Here is a 17679-nt window from a genome sequence, read left to right as displayed (position 1 = left end):
ACAAACTAAAAAGGAAATTGTGATATCTATTATGGGAGGGAGGGAGTACACCACCGTAAGTCTTTGAGATTAGATAACTAAAAAGTTATTAGGCCATCCGCAATGGGCCGACGATGGCACGCCCGATGGTGCGCATCGTCCGCGCCATTCATCGTCCGCCCCCACTGTGGGTGTGTGGCATAGGCCGCGGACAATAGTCGCGGCCTATGCTTCGGGCGCGACTTAAACCGCGGATTATGGCCATCGTCCGCGCCATCGTCCGCTCCATTGCGGACGTCGCGGACGATGGCCATCGTCCGCGACAACGTCCGCCCCATTGTGAAGGCCGCGGACGATGGCACGCGGTTTCGTTTTTTTATATAAATCTCGTTTCTCATTCAGTTGTGCATACGAACATATCGACTATCTCTTAACATATTCTCTCTCAACATCCAACGAAAATGAATCCCGACGAAGACACCAATAGTTCTAGTTCGTCTGATTCCGGTCGTTCGATTGACGAAGCATTAGATGCAGCCGTTGAAGAGGCTATGGCGGCATGCTATTCGCAAATGCAGCGCGAGAAGGCGGCAGCTGCAGCGGCGGCTGAGCAAGTCCATCGTCCTATTCGACATAGGACGTATGTCCGACGCAACCACGAGGAAGCTCACAGGCGTCTGGTTGAAGACTATTTTGCCGATCAACCACGTTGGGGCCCGACTGTGATCACACCCACTGCAGGTGTAGAAGGAGGAGGATACAAATGCTGACGTGGCGCGCCATAGGGCGCCCCACTGCTGATGGTCTTAAGCCTATTTTGTGCCATTAAAAAAGTAATAATAATTAAATAAGAAAAAATAGGGAATAAATATATTTTTGGGTAAATAAACAAGAATTGTTAAGTGAATAAATCGTTATTGTTTATTTGGTCCACGAATCCCACTGTTTTGATGTAAGCATCTAATTGACCACACAAATTAAATAAATAATTCTACTTTTGGGTGTAATCAAAACTTTCATTCAATCACTAGATATATTAAAACCAAAACAGGAATGAATACTGGGGGCGGCTTCATGGTTTTGGAACAGTTAGATTTCCGCAAGTAGATGCAACTTGCACTTCCCTTTATTAGAGCATCCACTGCAGGCGGCCTTCCAAAATAACCCTGCCCCTTTCTATGTCCACATTCCCAATTTTTTTATCTACAGCCTCAATTTTTTGTTTCCGCCATTATAGGCGGATACTTCCAATAGCCTAAAATTTTATAACAAATTTTCATTTTAATTTTTTCATTTCGTTTTTAAATCAGCGGGATTGAAATAATTATAAAACGAGGTAATTGAGACCGAATATTCATTGTATTGGCAAAGGTAAAATTATACAACGAACGTCTAAAAAAATACAAATAAAAACGCCGACACCGTCTAATCAGTGGCGGAGTCCGATTCCTCCTATAAAAAATACAAATAAAAAATGGTGAAAATGGATGGTGGAGGAGTGGTATTTATAAGAGAATTTTTTTTAAAAAATAAATAAATTCGAGGGGGCTAAGGCGCGTCGGCCATCGCCCCACTATAGACCGGCGCGCCTATCCCCCACAGCCCCGTCCTCGCTCCCTTCCCGCCGCTACCTCGTCCGCCCCACTCTGAATCGTCCGCCCCGGGACGGACGTTCCAGCCACTACAGATCGCCCCCTCCTAGCCGTCCGCCCCTTTCACCTATAGTGGATGCTCTAATGACTAATTTCTTCCTTTGTTAATGCTAATAATTATCACTACTAGTATTTAAATAAACAGTATACTACTAATATAAAAAGCTAATACTACTGCTAGTATTTTATATCTCAAACTATCACCTTTTCATCTATAATAGCTTAAAATTTCAACATTTTACGTTATCGTTACGTTGATGTTCGATTTTCAAGATAAAATAATATCAAAACACAATTTAGGATTGAGTTATGAAATTATTTTAGTCATTGGAGGTTAGCTATGCCTAATTATTCTATGATTATCCATCTAAGATTGAGTTGTGGGGTTGAATCTCATGAACCAAACACACTACAAATTTAATCTCGGATACAATCTTACCACTTGAACATCCCTACCCCTATGTCATGCTAATTCTCACCACGATTTGATATTCAACTTGTTTTCCATTCTAGTACATGGAGTATAACTCAACATCGTTTTGGCAAAATTAATTTATACTAGTATTGTTTTGTGTCTAAATAATCTACTTTTTGTGATTGAATTTTTGAACTTCCAAGACATTTTATAAAAATGTTAAAAAATTGGAAAGTGAAATAGAAAAGCAATGACATTTTTATAAAAAATAGTGAACATTGAAAATATAAAATAGTAGTAGTAGTAGTCCACTTTTATAAATATCATGCCCACATTCAAATCCCCCATTTCTATTGCTCTCCAAAATTTATCCAAAAACAAAGAAACACGTCTACAAAAATCTATCCATACATAAAACAGAGCATATCTACATAGAGAAGGATAAAGGGGAGAGAGAGAGATCGGATTGAATCAATGGCGAAAAGCAGGTGTGAGCTGTGCAGCAATCCGGCGAGGATGTTCTGCGATTCCGATCAAGCGAGTTTATGCTGGGACTGCGACGAGAAGGTCCACGCCGCCAATTTCCTGGTGGCGAAGCACTCGCGCACGCTCCTCTGCCACGTCTGCCACTCTCCGACGCCGTGGAAGGCCGCCGGCCCCAAGCTCGGCCCCACCGTCTCCGTCTGCCACTCCTGCAGTCGCCGATCTCAAACCGCCGAAGACCGATCTCGCAGCGGCGGCGAAAGCGACAGCGACGGAGAGGATCGGGAGTATTCCACCGCCGAGAGCGACGATTCGAGCGAAGACGACGACGATTACGATGAAGATGAGGAGGAGGAGGAGGAGGAAGGTGACGTGGATGAGAATCAGGTGGTGCCGTGGTCGGCCTCCGCTTCCGATTCGCCGCTGGCGGTTTCGACCAGCGGCGGCGAGGTGGAGGAGGAGAATGTTTCTCTCTCTTCATCTAAAAGAGCGCGTGATGATCCTTTTCCCTCTTCTGAGGTAATTTCTCGTAATTTTGATTCTTCTTCCGTCAAATCGGTTCGCATACACGTTCAATTTGATTAATTAGGGCTGGTGATTAGGATGAGGATGGATGCTCGTCGTGGAGGAATGGGGAAATGAGTTATGAAATCGAATCCTATGAGAAATGTAGTTCATCGTCGTCGGGAATGTTGAGACCATTGAAGATGAGGAGAGAGGGCGGTGGTGGTGCGCCGGCGGAGGCGTCGTCGGGGACGGCGGCGATTGTGGAGAAGCTGCGGAGGTTCGAGCAGGAAATCGTGAGGGAAGAGAGAAGTGAAGCCATGATATTAGGTCTCTGCAATCTCACTAGAGATTGATTTCTGGAATTCTGATCTACAACAATTTTTATTTAATTATTTTGAGTTAGTTTTTGGTTTTGAAGTAATAAAACTCCATGTGTATTAAACTATTGATAGTTTTTCTGATCATTTTTTTCATCATGAATTCTAATTATCTCTTTTTTATTACTTCAAATTAGTTATTCTCAGTTTTCGGTTAGGCAATTTCAAGCCCGCTTAACTGAACAATACTCTAAACATCGTGTCATAGTAAAAGCGTTTCTTTAGATGGAGCGAGTGTCCTAGTTTCCGAAATCGACGTTCCCAAAACAAAAGAGCAATTTCGATTAGTCTCAATTAACCAACTAACGGAAAGCCAATTGATTCGGGTTCCTCATTTAGAAACTTTCCAAGATCGGTTATTACTTTAAATTAGTTATTCTTAGTTTTCGGTTAGGCAATATCAAGCCCGCTGAATTGAACAATACCCTAAACATCATGTCATAGTTGAAGCATTTCTTTAGATGGAACGAGCGTCCTAGTTTCCGAAATCGACGTTCCCAAAACAAAAGAGCAATTTCGATTAGTCTCAATTAACCAACTAACGGAAAGCCAATTGATTCGGGTTCCTCATTTAGGAACTTTCCAAGATCGGTTATTACTTCAAATTAGTTATTCTCAGTTTTCGGTTAGGCAATTTCAAGCCCGCTGAACTGAACAGTACTCTAAACATCGTGTCATAGTAGAAGCGTTTCTTTAGATGTAACGAGTGTCCTAGTTTCTGAAATCGACTTTCCCAAAACAAAAGAGCAATTTTGATTAGTCTCAATTAACCAACTAACGGAAAGCCAATTGATTCGGGTTCCTCATTTAGGAACTTTCCAAGATCGGTTATTACTTCAAATTAGTTATTCTCATTTTCGGTTAGGCAATTTCAAGCCCGCTGAACTGAACAGTACTCTAAACATCGTGTCATAGTAGAAGCGTTTCTTTAGATGTAACGAGTGTCCTAGTTTCCAAAATCGACGTTCCCAAAACAAAAGAGCAATTTCGATTAGTCTCAATTAACCAACTAACGGAAAGCCAATTGATTCGGGTTCCCTAGATCGATTAGTAGTCAAAATCGATTTGATTAGTTTACAGCCATAAGTTTTTGACGATTGAATTACAAGCAAAATACAATAATTAACAACTAAGGACCCATTTATTTTTAAAGATAATACTCTCACAACTTAATTCTATACGAATAATCTCATGATAATGAGTCAATAGTGACGTCCTTCAACTAAAATAACCACTAACTTCGTCTTAGAGTTATAGCAACAAAACAACACCTAAGAATAAGTTAGGAATCGTAGCAAAAAACCACTAATTCATAATTGAGGTATTCTAATTTGTAGAGCAAAAAATCACCAATTCACACACTCTCTCTCTCATACTAATACTTCCTATCTCTCTTATCAAATTATTTTGTAAAAGCTAGGGTTTAGGGTGATACACACATCTATTGTTCAACAATCACAAGTAGAAAAGACTCACAAACTTCGTATGTCTAGAGTTCTCTTCTCAAATTCTAATAAAAGCTAGTATTTGCAAATAAGAAGATATTTGCCTGGTGATATACACATACATCTATTGTTCTATATTCACCAGTAGCAAATAGCCTTAAAGAAAAGTATCAAGAAGATGATGAAAAACCAAAGTCACGAAATTAACCAAATGTAACTCAAATATCATTCAAACTGATGGTACAAAGGAAATGAGAAGAAATCTTGAGGTATACAGAAACTAACAGTGATTTACATATTACAAAAGACAATGACATGGTTTCGCACACTCAGCACATAAGATACCGTTAGGATACAAGTGAAAATGTTACATAAGGATGGGACGCAGTAACAATGATGGAACGAAATACTGCTCACGAAGATGCCTTCTATTGTGCTGCACTTAACAAGGAATAATCATCAGAATTTGACAACACAAAGAAATACACTCTCAAGAAAAGCTAACTTCTATAACCATTAGGCAGTATATGGTAATATTGACAACAAAAACTCGAAGAAAGTAAATACAGACCGGTGTCCATGAAATAGAGCTTTGAAGCCAGGTTGTAATTAGGAATCTGCAAACAAGTAACCCATAGTGATTAGAAAGGCAGATGTTTAGGGGGTGTTTGGCTGAACTTAAAAAGTGTTCAGCAACAATTCTAGAAATGCATAGTGATTAGGAAAGGATACTCTGAATCATAGAACCTCTTAAAAATGTTCGGCAAAAAAAGTTCCTAAGAATAAGCTCCGACAGCTTATAAGCCTTTCAAGTAGTTTTTTCAACTCATCTTCTTGTTTCATGATCTTATAAGTATTAATGAATTTACAAACACGTCAACAAAAACAGCTCAGCCGAACAACCTGTGTCTTATAACATGTCAAAAGTGCATGAAAATGCAGTTCAGGGAACATCCTCCCATGAAGGACTTAAATCTAGACATTCCAAACCCCAAGTCAATAAACCTAGCCAACATCTCAGTCTTTCAATTCAGCATCAAAGTTTTGTTAATCCAAGTCATGGTGAGGCTCGAGCATATGGGTTCAATGTCAATACCTAAACCGACTAACAAGCCTACTTGTATGAACAAATTTGAACTGAGCATCACACATACTATATTAGAAGTACATTAAACGGGAAAACAGAAATGAGTCCTCATTTCTCTAAAATTTGTTTAATTTTGGACTGCACTTGTATTAAGATCTAAGCTGTAGATCTTCTTCGACAAACTTTAAATTCCACAGCTGAGTGACTATTCAGTACATAAAACTCATCATTATTAATCTAACAAACACGCAAAAGCAATATCCTTTCTGGCAAAAACACTTAATCTACACAAGAAAATGATGCACTAAATTAGCAAGTTGGATCTTTAGTGCCTGTCACTACTTAAAACGAGTAAAAGAACCAAAATTTTCTGTTCGCAGAGAGGCTTGCACAAATCAAGAACTTCGACGGTCATTTATATTGCAGTGTCCAGGTAAGAAGCATTGCAAATAAGGTTTTCTAGATAAGTAATCTTAAGCGAATGTAATCCCGAAGTATCTACAAGTGAAATACGTGTATTTAACGTGCCGCAACCAAGGGGAAGATTGAGAAATTAAAGAAAACAGACATTATGAGCAATACATAAATGGACTAGCTTGCCCTAATTGAGCAAGGATCAAACAAATGAACATAAATACATACCAAATATAGATAGCCACACTCATCCCACTAAAACTACAAGGAAATAGGGCACCAATCGGTATAACCTCGTCAATTATCATACACCAATTCAAGCATTTAATTTTGACATCCATCATAAACAATCACACAATTCTAATTAATTCCATCTAAATTGGATATGATTGATCAAATTCGTCGATCTAAAACAGCTTGAATTTACAATGAATGCGTACAAATAGAAAAAAGCAAACCTAACATTGACGAGAGGGCACACCTTTTCTACCATCAGACGCATCATGATACTCAGGCTCATCCTCATCCTCGGCCGCAGACGCCACGGACACGACAGCCCCTTCAGCGCTCTCCTTCTCATCAGGATATCTCACAACAACAACAGGACAGACGCAGTGCCTCACGCAGTAATCGCTCACGCTCCCGAGCCTCCCATCGCTCCCCCTCTTCGTAGCCCCAAATCCCCTTCTCCCCATGATCAAGGCGGAAAGCCCTAGGCGCTCCACCTCCAAGCAGAGGCGCTCCTTCATGTCGTGATCCTTCACAATGTGGATTTTGAACGGGATCTGCGCGTCGACGAGCGGCTGCGAGAGATCGGAAGCTTTGGTGGTGGTGAAGGCGTCGAAATCGTCCTCGAGCTTGCGCTGCGACTCCTCGTTGTCGGCGTCGACGATGGAGAGGTCGACGGAGCCCCAGTCGGCGCCGTAGAGGACGGAGGTGGGGCGGACGTGGACCAGGATGACGGCGTCGCCGGGGCGGATGTAGTGGCTGACCGCCCACTTGACGGCGAAGGCGGACTCGTCGCTGAGGTCGACGGCGATGCCGATCTTGCGCTGCGCGTTGGCGGTGGGGGTTTCGGTGGAGAGGGGGGTGGTGGGGGGAGGGAAGCGGGGGGAGGAGGAGCGGACCTTGATGGCGGCGAGGGGAGGGAGATCGGAGTCCGGCTGCATTGCGGTGGCGCTAGGGTTTGAGTTTGGGGGCGATTTTGGTTTGACTTCCAGCTGGATTTGAGTGAAACTTCATTTATTTTTCGAGGTTTGAAAATCGGAGAGGTTAGGTGGTTTTTATTTTTAAATGACTAAAATAATAAGGAATATGCCTAGAAGTTTCTAGGCGCATCTACATTATATGACATCTTTTTTTTATAGAAGTAATTGGAATCAGTATGTTTGCTATGGATTATCATCTTCAATTATACTTCTTCCATTTAAAATTAAAATTAGGTCTAAGTTAGTACTTGTTCAAATTAACTCTGTAGTGGAATGATCAACTGAACCTTGCTTGTCTTATCTAGTAGCAATTGTTAGTAGCCATTACAGGGAAGTTTTATGTATGATGGATGTACTTAAATTATATTCATATATGGAAAATCAAGATCGGGTGATTTAGGGGAATCAGGATGGTTAGGTAGGTCAAAGGATTAGAGCACGTGGCTATAAATCAAGGTGCCGGTGGTTCGAATCTTACTTCGCTTTAATGGGAAGGTAAAGAATGATGACTGATGAGAATAATAGACCTAAGAGTTATGGAACGTATGACTCTTTAGACCAATATGCTTTGTTTATGGAATGCTATGAAATTTTAGAAAATACTAGTATTAGTTTATTAAATAGAGTATATGATTTTAGAGTTTGATGGATAATTCTCCTCACAATTAATCTCCTGAATAGATGATTATTTTATTTTGTTTTATTTTCATTTTAAAAATACCAAATTAATTTATGCAAGTTAGAAAACAAATATATATAATTAAAATATTCGTAGACAAGACATGCCAGTGGACGTGCCGGAGTGGTTATCGGGCATGACTAGAAATCATGTGGGCTCTGCCCGCGCAGGTTCGAATCCTGCCGTCCACGTTTTTAACATTTATTTTATTTATTTTCATTTTTCTATTTATTTTGTTTATATTCTCTTTTTTCATTTAGGTATAAGCTACTCTATAGATAGTACTTATTAGATTTTATTTCTTGCCTATGTTTTGTACATTTATTTTAAACTTTTTTTAGTTACGTGTATAATAAATAGTATACTTTGTATTTTAAAGGACTACTAGTACACTAGTTAGAATATAATCATGACAATGTAAATAGAATGTAATTGGATAATTAAGTAAAGGTTGTTGCTGCACTAGTAACGCTGGGCCTTAGATCTGGAGCTCGTTTCAGAATCTATCTCTATTTCTTTTTGCTACGGCTGCAATCCATCCTAGAGCTTATCTCCGTATAATGAGCGCCTATTCCACAACTGATCTCATTTCCACATCATCAGTATTTTATATATTTCACTTTTAATTGTCAGTGTGAAATAAAATGATAATAACAAGAAAAATAAATTAAAGACAACTCAATAAAAAAATAAATTTCATTAAAAAGAAAATATCCTACATTAAAAAAAAAAGAAAAAAATAAACTACAAACATTGAAAAACATTGTGATTGGAAATTAGTACTTAAAATGTAGAGTGAAATTAAAATGAAGTGGGATGAATGTGAATAATTGGTGAGAATATGGTATATATAGGGGATAACAATTGAATAAAATTTTAAAAAAAGAGGATATCGCCGCGGCCGCTAGATAGGTCTTTGGGGCGGAGGCGGTTAACAATGGTGATCTGTCCCCTCACCACAATGGGGGGCCAATGATGGCCGCCGAGCGATCGGCCACCATAGTGAATGCTCTTAAGGAAGTTACATATGTTGCTGCTGGTTGTATCATCATTCGAAACAACAAACCATGTTGATTTTACAACTATTCACGAAGCGTATGATTTTCTACCGTTAATCCTTCCCGATTGGCATATGAATAATATTAGATGGTTTGAAGTTTCCATGGCAACATGACCTTCCCACATTAGACTTGAAATAGATCATTCAATCATGGATTATGGAATAAATAAATTTAAGACAATAATAGCATCCATGGATAGACAGTAATAGCATATTTTTAGGGAGACCAACACCACAGCCAATTTTCCTGCATTTTGGTTGACTAAGAGATTGCTACAACTAAATGTATTCAATTCTCATTCAAGAGGTTGACTCAATATTCTACTACCATCTTGTAGTCCTTGACTCTGTCTTGTTTAGATTTAAAAGTTCGTCCCTTGTTCTATAACTAAAAAATCTCAATCTTTCAACATTTTTCAACCTTTTAGATGTATAGTAAATCTATCCATTTTAAAGTGTCACAAATTTTATACTACTATTACTACTACTACTAGTTTCAAAATTCATACTGTACTAATATAATTGTACTCCTATAAAATATGCTCCCTCCGGAATAGAAGTCTCATTTCATTCTGGCACGGATTTTAAGAAATGTTAAAAAAAATGGATGAAAGAAAGTTAGTGGAATATGAGGTCCACTTGTATATATTAATTTTAAATGATACGTGAGTGGAATGAGTTGGTGGTACGTGAGGTCTCTTTACCATTTATAGTAGTAATGAACTAAGACTCCTATTCACGGACGAACTAAAATGGAAAAACGGGACTGGGATGGAGGGAGTGCTTATGAATTGACCTCATCAGTCTCAAGTTGCCGTTGGCGCAACAATGGCGACTAAGCTTTCCCTCTTCCGACCAATCACACTCTTTCCCCCGCCGCATTTCGCCGCCAAGCCCCGCTTCATCGCAGCCCTCTCCTGCAGCGGCAATTCCCCTCTCTCCTTCTCATACGGCCCCTCCCTCCACAAAGGCCACTCCCCTCTCCCTCTCGACTCACCAATTCCCCCCTCCCCCTCCCTCGACGAAGCCGCCTTCACCCGAGTCTTCGACATCTCCGCCCTCCGCGTCCCTTCCGCCATCTGCTCCACTCTCGAAAACCGCCTCCGCGGCCACCTCCTCAACTGGTCCCGAGTTAGGAACATCGCCAGAGTCCCAGGCGACGAAATTAGGTCAATTTTGCCCCAATCCGACGAATTAGAAGATGAATCGCTGGTGGCGCTGAACCGCATGTTGTACGGGATGGCGGAGGGGGACGGAGAGTGATGAATCCGCGAATTTTTGATGATGATAAATGCTCGTAAAAATAAATTACGACACAGAGATTTACGTGGTTCGATTTACTGAGGTAAATCTACGTCCACGGGAAGAAAAGAGGGCAGAGTTGTATTGCTTGATCTGTTTTCTACAGCTTACAAATACAAGCTTGCTATATGATATTCTCTCTCTTAGAGTTGGTGTCTCCTCTATCGGATCTAAGTTCCGTTTATATATAGAACTGAGATCGTGGCTTGCATCACCACCCTAAGTCGTGGAGGTCACGGAGGTCATGAGATCCTGCATGGCCACTAATTAGGCGGTGGCTTACATCATCAGTAATTATGTCGTGGATGTCGTGGAGGTCATGAGAGCCTGCATGGGTCCACCACTAGATAGATCGTGTCTCCCAGTCCGGTATTGCCGAGCAGCTTTTGCCGATGCTGAGACCGAACTGCTGAACTATTGCCGAGCAGCTTTTGCCGATCTGAGAGTAGAGCTTGATGCCGACCTGAGGGCAGAGCTTGATTGGTTGGTTTTTACTGAGCTGTAGGCTGAGGCCGAACTCTTTGGTCATGCCGAACTGATACTCTTTCTTGGGCTTTGTGCTGGCTTGTTTAGTACGTACTCCATCACTACCCCCCCCCGAAAAGCGAAGTGAATCACTTCGGCATCCTGGATAATGGTACGGGGTAAGTTGATGTTTGTCCTCGGTCTTATGAAGTGAACTCTTCTTTGACCAGACTTAGTCCTTGGTCTTGATGAAATAAACATCTTTGACCGGACTCGTCTTTGGCCTGATGAAATAAACATCTTTGACCGGACTAAGCTTGTGTCCTAATTTGGCGAGTTTTATCGCTCGGATCGGACTTTCCGTTGTCCTAATTTGGGGATCGGACTTTCCCTTGTCCTAATTCGGCGAGTTTTATCGCGTGGATCGGACTTTCCCTTGTCCTAATTCAGGCAAGTTTTATCGCGAGAATCGGACTTTCGTTGCAGTTCGTTTCAGACGAAGTGCTTGATTTTTAAGCCGAATTGTGGTCTTGTATCCTCTTTAGAAGCTTGGACTTCACAATCGTTGGCTTATTGCAGCTCGTTTCAGACGAACTGCTTGTTTAAGCTGAATTGTGGTCTTGTATCCTCTTTAGAAGCTTTGACTCACAATCGTTGGCTTGTACACGTTCTAAGAAGGGGATCAGCCTTCGAAGAACAAGATACCTCAGTTACATTTGTAAGAGACGACACTCACATAGACAGACACAACGCACGTAAGACAAACAAAAACGCACATAGGCAAAGAGAGCAAAATAAAAAAACAAGGAAAGCACATAAGACTGACTGACCGACCGGACTGTCTCTTACAAATGGAACTTCTTGAGGTTGGAAATGTGCCATGTTCGGGGTACCTGCTCTCCTGACATGTGAGCCAATCTGTAAGACCCTTTGCCGAGGACTTCTGACACCCGATACGGACCTTCCCATGTGGGTTCGAGCTTGCCCAGCTTTTCTGCTCGGCTTACTTCGTTGTTTCTCAAGACGAGATCTCCCACTTGAAATTGCAGCTTCTTCACCCGTTGGTTGTAATACCGGGCTACTTGCTCCTTGTACTTGGCTGCTTTTATGCACGCCAATTCTCTTCTTTCTTCGGCCAGATCTAACTCGGCTCGCAGTCCGTCATCATTCATTTCTGAGGAGAAATGTAGAGTTCGTGGACTGGGTACGCCGATCTCAACCGGAATCACGGCTTCAGTGCCGTACACCAGACTGTACGGAGTTTCACCGCTGGAGGTTGTGGGTGTAGTTCGGTAGGACCATAGGACTTGAGGGAGATTTTCTACCCATTGTCCTTTGGCTTGTTCTAACCGAGCTTTTAACCCTTTCACCAGGATACGATTTGTTACCTCCGTTTGTCCGTTTGCTTGTGGATGAGAGACCGAAGTGAACCGCTGTTGAATATTCAGCTCTTGGCACCAATTCTTGAACGTCTTGTCGGTGAACTGAGTCCCGTTATCCGAGATGAGGATGTGGGGTATGCCAAATCGGCACACTATGTTCTTCCAGACGAAATCCAATGCCTTCGAGCTCGTTATCGTAGCTAATGGTTCAGCTTCCACCCACTTCGTAAAGTAGTCCACGGCAACGATTAGGAATTTCATTTGCCGAGGAGCTTGAGGAAGTGGTCCCACTATGTCTATGCCCCATTGCATGAAAGGCCAAGGGCTCTGCATAGTGGATAGATCGGTCTGCGGCATCTTTGGGATATTTGCATGGATTTGGCACTTCGGGCAGGTCTTGACGAGCTGCACTGCTTCTTGTACCAAGGTTGGCCAATAATATCCCCATCTCAGAACTTTTTTAGCTAAAGCTCTGGCTCCGATGTGGCTACCGCACGATCCTTCATGAACTTCTCTGAGGATGTAGTCCGTCTCTCCTGGTCCTACGCACCGCAATAATGGCTGGAGGTAAGACTTTCTAAAGAGGACTCCTTCATGAAGTTCATACCGAAGTGCTCGGCACGTGATCTTCCGAGCTTCTCTCCTATCCTCGGGCAATTGTCCTTGATCCAGATACTGCAAGATCGGCGTCATCCAGTCCGGCGAGCTGGATACCGAATGTACCTCGGCTTCATCAATGCTTCGATGCATTAATTCTTCCGCCTTTGAGCTCGGATCTGAGGCCAACTTGCTTAAGGTATCTGCTCGGCTATTTTCCGCTCTAGGAACGCGGATTATCCGAAAATAGGAGAAACTTCGGCTGATGCTTTGCGCTTTGTCCAAATACTTCTTCATTCTCTCGTCACGAGCTTCACTTGTACCCAACATGTGATTTACTATGACTTGTGAATCACAATGGACTTTGAGAGATTTGGCGAGCAGACTTTGCGCTAACTGGAGTCCGGCAAGAAGGGCTTCGTACTCGGCTTCATTATTAGTAGTGGGGAATAGGAAACGAAGTGAGTAGGTTACCTCGTGTCCGTCGGGAGCGACAAGTAAAATACCAGCTCCACTTCCCATCTTGTTTGAAGCTCCATCTACGAATCCGCTCCAGCAGTCCGGCGGCTCTACTTCGGATTCCAAGGGCTGTGCTAGTTCGGCATTGGCAGACTTTTTCTGTTCGGCAATGACAGGGATTGCTTGATCGAACTTGGCCTCTGTAAGAAAATCTGCCAAGGCTTGTCCCTTGATGGCTTTCCGAGGTAGGTACTCGATTGAGTGTTCTCCCAGCTCTATGGCCCATTTGGCGATTCTGCCTGATGCTTCTGGTTTGGTCAAAACTTGCCGAAGAGGCAGATCGGTTAAGACGCATACCTTGTGAGCATAGAAATATGGCCGCAGTCTCCTTGCTGCATTTACTAATGCCAGAGCAACTTTTTCCAGAGGTTGATACCTTGTTTCTGGACCTCTTAATGCTCGGCTTGTAAAGTAGATGGGAAACTGCTTTAGGCCTTCTTCTCGTACAAGCACCGCGCTGATGGTTTGATCTGATGCCGCTAAGTATAAGAATATTACTTCGGCTCCGGTTGGAGCAGAGAGAATAGGAAGCTCGGCTAGATAACTTTTGAGCTCGTCAAAGGCCTTTTTCTGCTCGGCTCCCCACTCGAACTTTGGTGCCTTTTTCAACACCTTGAAGAACGGCAGTTGCTTTTCGGCTGCTTGGGGAAGGAATCGATTCAGTGCGGCTAGACATCCAGTTAGCCTTTGCACGTCATGTATGGACTTCGGCATTGTCATGTTCTGAACGACTTGAACTTTGGAGGGGTTTGCCTTGAGTCCGTCCTTTGAAACCCAACAACCCAGAAACTTCCCGAATCTACCAAAAAGGTACACTTTTGGGGATTAAGTTTGAGGTTGGCTTTCTTGAGCACGTTGAGAGTGGACTTGAGGTTGTCTTCGTACTCCGAAGTGCTTTTGCTTTTGACAACTATGTCGTCGACATACACTTCAACCTGCTTTCCGATTAGGTGCCGAAAAAGCTTGTCTACCATCCTTTGATAAGTGGCTCCGGCATTCTTTAAACCGAATGGCATCTTTTTATAAGCGAAAATGCCGACATCGGTAATGAAAGCTGTTTTCGGAGCGTCACTCTCATCCATCAACACTTGGTGATATCCTTTGTATAAATCAAGAAAACAGAAAATTTCGAAGCCGATCAAAGCTTCTACTTTTTTATCTATATTCGGAAGGGGATAGCAATCTTTAGGACAGTGCTTGTTTAGATCGGTAAAATCTATGCACATCCGCCATCCTCCTCCTTTTTTCTTGATCATTACAGGATTGGCCACCCAGGAAGGATATTTTACCTCGAATAGTACATCCGCTTTTAGTAATTGGCGGACTTCGTCATGGATGACTTGGCTTCTTTCTGCCGCAAAGAGTCTTTGCTTCTGTTTTATCGGCCGGACCGAAGGATCAATATTTAACCGATGAGTGATTACCTCGGGGGGCACTCCGGTCATGTCCAACGGAGACCATGCAAAGACGTCTTTATACTCCTTGAGGAGCTGGATGGTTTTTTTCCCGGAGTAGAGGCGTTCCTGCGAAGCCGATCTTGACCACTCTGGATGGATCATCTTCGTATAACTGAACGGTCATTGAGTTCGGCTCTGAAGTGACTTCGGTCATCTCGCTTGCCTCTGACTCCGGTTGCTGTGATTGCTATGCTTGATGGTGCCGAACTGGTTGCTCGGCACTTTTAAGCGCAATCTGCAGACATTCTTTTGCTCTCTTTTGATCACCTCGGATGACCGCTATCCCACCTTTAGTGGGGATTTTGATGGTGAGGTGATAAGTAGAGCAAACGGCCCGAACTGTGTTGAGCCAGTCTCTCCCCAGGATGATGTTGTACGGGGACCGAGCTTTTACCACAAAGAACTCGATCATCGTATTGGAGCTTGTAGGCGCTTTTCCCACCGTGATCGGAAGGCTGATAATACCTTCAGGGCGGGTGTCTTCCTGGGCGAAACTTTTCAGAGGAAGTGGAGCCGGACTGAGCCGAGCTGGATCCACTTCCATTTTATCAAAACATTCTTTAAAAAGAACGCTGACTGACGCTCCTGTATCCACAAATACTCTGTGGATCAGTTTGTTTGCCACTCCGGCTTGAATGACAATAGCGTCTTGGTGAGGAGAGATGGCTGGGACGGGATCGGCATCTGAAAATGTAATCACTTCGTCTTTCTTCAGCCTTTTATGTGTCGGCTCCTCTTGATTGGAACCTCTGCGTTCTGCTTTTAGGGACGACTTAGTTTTCCCGGCAGGGAGAGCATCAATAGTCTGGATTACTCCATCATATTGCGGCTCGTCGTCGTCTTCGGGATCTTCATGCCTTTTCGGATCCTGAGGATTGCAGTTCGCACCTCTCTGCTTTTTGTTCTTTTTCGGCTGCTTGCTTTGGTATTTTTTTAACGTTCCTGTTTTCACAAGAACATCAATACCTGCAGCCAAATTTCGGCACTCCTCCGTATCATGACCGTGGGCTTGATGGAAGGAGCAATATTGATCCTGAGGTCGCCGCGCGGCTGATTTCGTCATCCGCTTTGGTTTTTCGAACATATCGGAATGTAGTTCGAAAATTTCCGTTCTTGACTTGTTTAATGGTACGCACTGAGCGGGCGGCTTCCCAGGATTGAGCCGTGGCCCCAATCTGCCTTGCACCGGTGCCCTTTGAATTCTTTCAAAAGGAGTTCGGCGAGGAAGCACCTGGCCGCTTTGATCGGGCTTCTTTTTCTCTTCTTGGGATGAGCTGTCTAAAGACCGTTTTCGACGGTCTGCCTCATCCGCACGGGAAAACTGGTCCGCAATGTCCCACATTTCTTGAGCTGTTTGCGGGCCGCACTCCACGAGCTTTCTGTAGAGAGCTCCGGGCAGGATTCCATTTTGGAATGCCGAAATGACAAGTAGATCGTTAAGATCATTTACTTGTAGGCATTCCTTGTGGAATCTCGTCAGGAAGTCGCTGATCTTTTCGTCGCGACCTTGACGTATAGAAAGCAGCTGAGCCGAAGTAATTCGGGCTTCCGCTTTCTGAAAGAACCTCCTGTGGAAAGCATCCATTAGATCTCGGTAGGATCTAATGCTGCCTTGAGGAAGGCTGTCGAACCACCTTCTGGCGTTCCCGATGAGCAGCTCGGGGAACAGCTTGCACATGTGGACCTCATTGAGACCCTGGTTCGCCATATTATACTGATAGCGTCCCAAGAAGTCATGAGGATCCACGAGTCCGTCATAGGTTATCGACGGAGTTCGGTAGTTCCGCGGCAAAGGAGTTCGGATGATATCGTCCGAGAACGGAGTCTTTAACGCTCCGTACATGGCGAACCCGACATCTCTTCGGTACGGAGGAGAAGGAGTTCTCCTGTGATTCCGGTGCCGAGGAGAAACAGGAACATGTCGGGGTTGAGGATTCTCTCTCCTGGAAGACACGTCACTACTGCGGTAGTGACTTTCATGCTTAGACGAGGAGGGAGAATCCGTCGTTGTCTTCTCCGGCTGTTGGCTCTTCTGCAGGAAGGTTAAGAACTCCTCCTGCTTCTCAGCCAAGAACAGCTTGACAGCCTCATTCAAATCAGGCTGCTGGGAAGACTCGGTGTGTGGACCTTTTGAGCGGCTTGTTCCTTCACCGTGAGAACTGGATACAGACTTCTCACGAGGCTGCTTTCCAGGCCTATGGGCTGCTGGGTTAGTTTCCTCATGGTCATCACGGATGGAGGCACGGGAGTTGTGCGGTCTGGCATGCATTTTTTTTTTTGTTTTTGTAGTGGAAAAAGGGTCAAAAATTCGCTTTATCACAGATTTGGTTCTCTGTTTCCCACAGACGGCGCCAGTGATGAATCCGCGAATTTTTGATGATGATAAATGCTCGTAAAAATAAATTACGACACAGAGATTTACGTGGTTCGATTTACTGAGGTAAATCTACGTCCACGGGAAGAAAAGAGGGCAGAGTTGTATTGCTTGATCTGTTTTCTACAGCTTACAAATACAAGCTTGCTATATGATATTCTCTCTCTTAGAGTTGGTGTCTCCTCTATCGGATCTAAGTTCCGTTTATATATAGAACTGAGATCGTGGCTTGCATCACCACCCTAAGTCGTGGAGGTCACGGAGGTCATGAGATCCT

The 17679-nt window shown here is 43.3% G+C and overlaps 3 protein-coding genes and 1 non-coding gene across 5 annotated transcripts; 3 read left to right on the top strand and 1 right to left on the bottom strand.

Moving 5' to 3' along the window:
- Positions 1–2369: 2369 nt before the first annotated feature.
- On the top strand, positions 2370–3539 carry LOC121773359 (zinc finger protein CONSTANS-LIKE 4-like). Its single transcript, XM_042170189.1, has 2 exons — positions 2370–3048; positions 3132–3539. Exons 1-2 carry the CDS (start codon positions 2521–2523, stop codon positions 3387–3389), a joined length of 786 nt encoding a protein of 261 aa, XP_042026123.1. The 5' UTR covers positions 2370–2520; the 3' UTR covers positions 3390–3539.
- Positions 3540–5061: 1522 nt separating this feature from the next.
- Positions 5062–7632, bottom strand: LOC121773668 (universal stress protein PHOS34-like). 2 transcript variants are annotated; one of them, XM_042170570.1, is made up of 3 exons: positions 6818–7632; positions 5430–5475; positions 5062–5294 (listed from the first exon to the last, which is right to left on the bottom strand). In XM_042170570.1, the coding sequence occupies exon 1, from the start codon at positions 7526–7528 to the stop codon at positions 6818–6820; it is 711 nt and encodes a 236-aa protein (XP_042026504.1). In that variant the 5' UTR covers positions 7529–7632; the 3' UTR covers positions 5062–5294; positions 5430–5475. The 2 variants fall into 2 exon arrangements, with proteins under 2 accessions (XP_042026504.1, XP_042026505.1); XM_042170571.1 differs by having other exon boundaries at positions 6841–7631.
- A 723-nt stretch (positions 7633–8355) lies between these two features.
- On the top strand, positions 8356–8437 carry TRNAS-AGA. The gene has a single exon. It is a non-coding gene; the product is annotated as a tRNA-Ser (tRNA).
- Positions 8438–10134: 1697 nt separating this feature from the next.
- On the top strand, positions 10135–10569 carry LOC121775367 (tRNA (guanine(37)-N1)-methyltransferase 1-like). The gene has a single exon (XM_042172445.1). It carries the CDS (start codon positions 10135–10137, stop codon positions 10567–10569), a length of 435 nt encoding a protein of 144 aa, XP_042028379.1.
- The last annotated feature ends 7110 nt before the right edge of the window (positions 10570–17679 follow it).

This window comes from Salvia splendens, chromosome 17 (assembly GCF_004379255.2).
Source record: "Salvia splendens isolate huo1 chromosome 17, SspV2, whole genome shotgun sequence".
Lineage (NCBI taxonomy): Eukaryota > Viridiplantae > Streptophyta > Magnoliopsida > Lamiales > Lamiaceae > Salvia > Salvia splendens.
This window is presented reverse-complemented; position numbering and strand designations above follow the sequence as displayed.

Coding starts and splice junctions, on each gene's coding strand:
- LOC121773359 (XM_042170189.1), top strand. CDS start 2,521: ATGGCGAAAAGCAGGTGTGAGCTGTGCAGCAATCCGGCGAGGATGTTC. Junction 3,049..3,131: donor ATCCTTTTCCCTCTTCTGAG/GTAATTTCTCGT, acceptor GCTGGTGATTAG/GATGAGGATGGATGCTCGTC.
- LOC121773668 (XM_042170570.1), bottom strand. CDS start 7,528: ATGCAGCCGGACTCCGATCTCCCTCCCCTCGCCGCCATCAAGGTCCGC.
- LOC121775367 (XM_042172445.1), top strand. CDS start 10,135: ATGGCGACTAAGCTTTCCCTCTTCCGACCAATCACACTCTTTCCCCCG.